The sequence below is a fragment of the Oncorhynchus keta genome, chromosome 15, assembly GCF_023373465.1.
Source record: "Oncorhynchus keta strain PuntledgeMale-10-30-2019 chromosome 15, Oket_V2, whole genome shotgun sequence".
Classification (NCBI taxonomy): domain Eukaryota; kingdom Metazoa; phylum Chordata; class Actinopteri; order Salmoniformes; family Salmonidae; genus Oncorhynchus; species Oncorhynchus keta.
Genome location: NC_068435.1, coordinates 13,818,883 through 13,825,374, shown reverse-complemented (window position 1 = coordinate 13,825,374; position 6,492 = coordinate 13,818,883). Strand labels below are relative to the sequence as shown.

Sequence of the window (6,492 nt, the reverse complement as noted above, 5' to 3'; positions counted from 1 at the left end):
AAGTCAGGTCTGACGATGTTCGTCCACAATTATTAGTGGTAAGATTACGCGTAAAAGTAAAAACAAGTATCTAACAACAAGCCACCTATCGCCTGATTTATAGATCAAATGCTCATGCGCAGACCGTGCTCGTGTCTAGCCTCGTGAACGAGCTCAAATTCTTCGAGGTCTACATAATGGTCAGGTGACCTTGTATTTTGACAGTTCCACTTTAGAGGGAGAATAGAGCAAGAATAAAAATAGTTGTCATAGTTCAAATCCATATCACCGTTTATTTTCGAATCTGAATCAATAGTATATTGTGTGTAATTTACTGTCTGAATTGAATATCCAAATATATTTCCTGTAATGACGATAAAACGAAACCCACAACATCATGTACGATCCTCACTGTTTTGATAATGGTATGGCCCTCTGGTAGAATTCCGAGAATTAAGCCCTTGAGTTTCTTAGAACGGCATTCTCAGAACTGGTGATGCACGAAGTTTCCAGGAAAGTTTTACAAGGTGATTTTTTCCCCCCATTATTTGACAGTATTATACCAGAAGTTACTTGTAGTGGTAGACATGCGTTGTGGCTCATTGGCTTTATTGATCAAATTTAAATACTTAAAAATACTTGTTTTCTTTCGTTTTGTGAACAGTGGGGTTTCTTAGACTGCAGTTACTAGACTTTTTGCTGATGTTTATGCTTGATGCATGGTCAGGTAGTTTAGTATCTCCTCTGCTTAAGCAGCATGTATGTGAGAAATGTACTCGGAAGTTCGTCTTTCATTGCGAAACTATATATATTTTCATTGCCTATACTCTCACTTTTTGATCATGTTGGTTTATCGAATATATAGATAGATATTATCGCGAGATAATATATTAGTCTTAATGTGCAGTTGGTTTGTAGCCTATCCTACTGTACAGAAAGATTACATTTGGGTTATATAGTTAATCAAAGTAATCTTTCCCGGTAGTATGAATTTAATATTCTAAAAGTATTTATCTGTAATAGTCGTTAAATATCAGTAAACGAATAGCAAGAAAAGTAGCGCAACAGGGCGAGCCAGTCTGGTTAGATCACTGCGTACTACTTTCCAGCTTTGCGCACTGTTTTCCTCTCTTGTGGTGCTTTCATTTCGCTGGTAGATTTCGACTGCTAAACTGTCGAAAACGTTAACGATCGGTAGTGAGTCAAAAACAAGTCTAACAAAATGTTGACGCAGATGTACATTCTTGATCTGTTTTCATTGAATTTTATTATCAATAACTGACTATTAATTTTGTACTAAACTTATAGGGAACTTCAGTGCAATGTATAGGCCTATGTGCACATGCATTTGAAAATCCTACACCCTATTTTACGCATAGGTCTACTTTGCCATATTCACATTTTTTTGGAGTACTCTTTTCAAGGTAAAAATAAATTGGGTCTAACCAGTGTGAAATGTCATGGGTTAAACAAGGTGGCTTTCCACTTCTAGACCTATCGAAAAGCAGGAAGCCTATTTAGAAGCAACCTAATCTGTGCGCACCCAAGACGGAATGTACTCAATGCGAGACACGTTCCAAGCGCGAAACTCGGGCTCCTCTTGAGGTGCCGTCTGTATTCGTGGGCAGATGTTATTACGGGCTATTAACGGATGAAATTGATTTTAAACGTGTGCTTTTCTCAAACTGTTTCTTAGTAATGTAGCCTATAGTAAAACATTTGTAGTAGAGTAAAACTCACAATTTCTTAAAGTAAAAATGTTTTATTTTTAAGCTTATTGTTTTTGGTAGGTCTAACAGCAATATGTAACCTGCAATGTGCACAAACAAATAGCCTAACTTGTTCACTGTAGCCTGTACAAGTCTACTTTCCCACTGGCCACAACAATCATTGCTTGTCACTATGTTATGAACACCAGTTCAATGCCTCTAAAATGCATACCCTATAGTAGTTGACATGGTTAGTAATATCAGTCTGTATGTAACCGTACAACTTTACGTCCGTCCCCTCGCCCATACCCGGGCGCGAACCAGGGACCTTCTGCACACAACGACAACAGTCACCCTCGAAGCATCGTTAATTATTTTTTACTTTGTTGGACTTTGAAATGGCGCCACCTATTGAGGGAATATTTCTGACTTGCCAACATCAATGGGAATAGAATGATAGTGCCATGTCCTCATATATAGAATATTACATATTTAAATAAAATCAAAAGGAACAACTTTGCTTAATTTATGTTAAAATCATCCTGCAACTCTCACAATCTGTGTCTGGCAGATTGTCTATAATTTACAAGGTATTTCCCATGTTTCCTCAGATTCTGACATCATGGCCTCATTGGCAGATGGCTGCATTCAATTCACCCGCCATGCCGGTGATGTTTTGCTCAACTTCAACCGCCTCCGCAGCAGAAATATCCTGACGGACGTCACTATCCAGATTTACGGTCAGCACTTCTGCGCTCACAAGACGGTCCTCGTGGCTTGCAGGTACGTTCCAGACCAACTACCATTTTTTTTTAGGCCAATCATCCTTCTTGTGCTGTAGGATTGTCATTGTGAGAGAAGGGGCATAATCAGAACATTTTTTATTTTTTTTGATAGTGGCCTTTTTTACTCCATATTCACGGACCCCCTGAAGAGTAACCTGAGTGCCATCAGCTTGGACCCTGAAGTTGACCCTGATGGTTTTGCCATCCTGCTGGACTTCATGTACACCTCCACCCTGACCCTGAAGGACAGCCTCGTTCTGGTTACCATGAACACAGCCTCTTACCTCCAGATGGAACATGTGGTGGACACCTGTCGCAGGTTCATCAAGTCCAGGTACGGAAAAAATGCATAATTGCTCATCTATTTATTCTTGGTCTGTAGCCTACTAGTACATGGAACCTTTCCTGGTTAGTTCTGGGAATATTTCCAGGCCCTATTGTTCTTATTCCCATGTGAATAGTATCAGTTTGGAACTAAATGGTTGCTGTTCCTTACTTCCTTCCCTTTTAGAGAGCAGTCTGTGAGTCTGCAGAGAGAGGAGGTACTGGCCAGCCCGATGCATCTCTCTCAGGACCTCCGTGCTTTCAGGGTTCTGGATAGGGTGGTGACCAGCCCCAGTCACACATCCATATCTCCCCTCAGAGACTGGAGGAGCTACTGCCCCAGTGTATTCAGTGGTATCAATGCTTCAGGTAGCTCCCATCACGTCCACGGAAAACACATCCCCATCAGAAAAATGTCAGATGCCTGCAATGTCAGTGACATTCCCAAAGGCGGTGCCATCTTTCAGAAACTCTGCTCTACCTTGAATCGCACAGAGACCACCATCATACACCACCCTTTGTCATCCGACTCCTCATCCTCCTCAGTTACGACCATCTGCCCTCTCCCCTGCTCCAGCCATCAGACGGGGCCACTTGGGAGCCTCCAGGGGCATGAACACAGAGGGGCCTCCCCCATGGAGGAGGACAGGAACCAGCACTCACAGCCCAGCTCTCTCAGCCTGTCCCCAGGCTGCACCAAAGGGGTGATCTGCAGTCCTCAGAGCCCTCTTCGTTCTGACTGCCAACCCAACTCCCCCACTGAGTCCAGTGGCTGCAGCAGGAACACAGTCCCGTCCCTGACCCAGCCATCCGGCTGCTCCCAGGAGCCCAAGGCCCGCAACTGGAAGAAGTACAAGTTTATCGTTATGAACCAGACCTCTGGGGAGAAGGAGGATGAGTCCCAGGTAGGGAGTGTTGAGGCTGGGGACTGCTCTCCTCCGCAGAGCCGCTACAGGACCAGTGGATCAGAGGGATCTGTTGAAGAACTCCAGACTGGAGAGATGGTCAACGAGCATTGGGAAGAGGTCCTTGTGCCACAGGCCAGCCATCGCAGCGTTCGGCAGCAGAGATGCTCCTCCTGTGGTACGGACGCCCCTCAGCACCTGGAGGTGTGTTCCCACTCCCCTGGGTCCTACACGGGGGAGGACACCAATGAGCTGCACTCTGAGTACTCCGACTCAAGTGGTGGTGAGTAGTGTGTTTCAATGAGTGGGGCCATTTCAATAAATGTTGACGCAGTATAGTTCCATTCATGCTGTTACACTTTTCATTGACTAAATCTCAATGCTTCCGTTGCAGAGAATGGTTCCTACTTCTGCAACGAGTGCGACGCAAAGTTTGCGGAAGCGGACTCCCTGAAAGGACACATGCTCCAGGTCCATGCTGATAAGCCATACAAGTGTGACCGATGCCAGGCTGCATTCCGTTACAAAGGGAACCTTGCCAGCCACAAGACTGTCCACACTGGTAAGACTTCTGTTACATCTTAACTCATATCTGTCCTGTCAAACTAATAAGGTCATTATGTTGTCTTCAGAAGTGGGATCTAATAGTATGACTAAGAACAGTGTATTTACAGGGTTCTGGGTGGCATCAGTGTCATGGTTTCTTTATGCCTCTTGTATTCCAGGGGAGAAACCATACCGCTGTAACATCTGTGGCGCTCAGTTCAACCGGCCGGCCAACCTCAAGACCCACACCCGCATCCACTCGGGAGAGAAGCCGTACAAGTGTGAAACGTGTGGCTCTTGTTTCGTACAGGTGAGGAAACCGCTATGAGCTGTCATTCACTCATGAAGGACAAATATATCATTCATATATAATTATGTATTTCGTTCCTAGGTAGCTCACCTCCGGGCCCATGTGCTGATCCATACAGGGGAGAAGCCTTATCCCTGTGAGATCTGTGGGACGCACTTCCGCCATCTTCAGACCCTCAAGAGCCACTTACGGATCCACACAGGAGAAAAGCCATACCACGTAAGAACCTTGTCTTTCCCTTCACATGGCCCAGTGTTTATCTGGTTAATTTGGACTGCTTCCTCTAATCCCATTCCTGGCTTCCTGTGACTGCCTATCAATAGCCTAAACTGAGGACCCAGGGCCTCCGCTTAAATGCATAGTGGCTATAGCCTTTGTCCTCCTGCTAATCCTGCGTTTAATGTATGAATGAACCCATTGAGAGGCAGTTTGATTCAATTAGTGACTCATTGCGTTCATTCTTTTTCTTCCTCAGTGCGAGAAATGTGACCTTCACTTTCGCCACAAGAGCCAGTTGAGGCTGCATCTCCGTCAGAAGCACGGCGCGGTCACCAACACTAAGGCTCAGTACCGCCAGGCGAACAAGGACATGCTCATTGGCTTGGCCAAGGCCTGCTAAATGGACACTGGGACGATGGAGTGTGATTTGCTGGCAATTTTTACGTTGTTTTAGGAACACGTTGTCATAGTACCACGCTGTCAGTGATTGTTGTGTTTGTTGGCACTGGCAGACAGGTTTCCTCCAAATGTGAATATTTCATATCGTTTATAGCCCTTTTACTCTGTGTTTGTATATAAATCTAATGTGTACGGTGTATAAATGTGTTTTAAGATCTCGTGAAATGTCCTGTATTGGAATATACATTTTGAAAATTTGAATTTTGTAATATGAATTACTTTCGGGTAATAATGTTTTCTTAATGTTTTCAGTTAAGTACAACTTTTTTCCTGAATGTTTTCAGTTGAACGACAGTCGTCTTCTAGAAAACTGTACGACACACTTTCATTCATATTGAGAAACACTGTTACATTGGTACAGTTCTGTTATAGATAGTATATGGGGGCATGTTCAGCTGGACAATAGATAATATATTACCCAGTTCTTTGTAGTTTCTTATCTTAATATTGTGAATATATAATGTACTACCTACCCAGATTTCCCTCTGCTGGCAGAGTATATGTCTGCATTACTAAGGTACAGATGTTTTTTATGTCTTTCTACCTAGTGAAAGATTGTCATTGAATCTGTCGTTTGGTCAAAATAATATATTATCCGACACGGATACATAGACATGCAATACGCAATGTATTCAAGGTGCTTTACACTGAGTTGTCAGATTTTCTGTTCATTAGCACAATGTCCCACGTCAGCACTTTGTACTGTATTTGTTTTGTCTGCTTTTTGTCTCAAGCCCACAAGCTGTAAGTACACCAGGTCTCAAGCTACAAGTCCTCAGGAATGTTATCAACATTTGTCTTTGTAAACTGCAGAGCTTTATGTGAAATATAATTAAAGGAATGTATTATGAAAATATACATTTGTCAATGTGAAAATGCACATAACACTAATTATAAATTACATAACAACACTAATTATAAATTACTATCTTCTATCCCGTAATCATATAATGGTCTTATAGTCAGTGTAGGTTTGCATCAACCATAGAATGACACACTCAAAGGCATCAGATGACAATACAATACCATCAACTTCCCCAGAGGATTAACCACAGTATGAGACAGAACACACACTGAGTGTACACAACATTCAGGACACCTGCTCTTTCCATAACATAACTGACCAGGAGAATCCAGGTGAAAGCTACGATCCCTTATTTATGTCACTTGTTAAATCCACTTCAATCAGTGTAGATGAAGGGGAGGAGACAGGTTAAAGAAGGATGTTTAACCCTTGAGACATTTGTGCACATGTG

The 6,492-nt window shown here is 43.0% G+C and overlaps 1 protein-coding gene across 3 annotated transcripts; it reads left to right on the top strand.

Moving 5' to 3' along the window:
- Positions 1 to 390: 390 nt before the first annotated feature.
- Positions 391 to 6,092, top strand: LOC118394457 (B-cell lymphoma 6 protein homolog). 3 transcript variants are annotated; one of them, XM_035787656.1, is made up of 8 exons: positions 391 to 506; positions 2,300 to 2,471; positions 2,586 to 2,807; positions 2,985 to 3,985; positions 4,097 to 4,264; positions 4,428 to 4,558; positions 4,640 to 4,777; positions 5,034 to 6,092. In XM_035787656.1, the coding sequence occupies exons 1-8, from the start codon at positions 476 to 478 to the stop codon at positions 5,175 to 5,177; spliced, it is 2,007 nt and encodes a 668-aa protein (XP_035643549.1). In that variant the 5' UTR covers positions 391 to 475; the 3' UTR covers positions 5,178 to 6,092. The 3 variants fall into 3 exon arrangements, 2 of the variants coding, with proteins under 2 accessions (XP_035643549.1, XP_035643548.1); XR_004827773.2 differs by lacking the exon at positions 391 to 506 and adding an exon at positions 548 to 1,403 and having other exon boundaries at positions 4,644 to 4,777; positions 5,034 to 5,183; XM_035787655.2 differs by lacking the exon at positions 391 to 506 and adding an exon at positions 551 to 1,403.
- Positions 6,093 to 6,492: the final 400 nt, after the last annotated feature.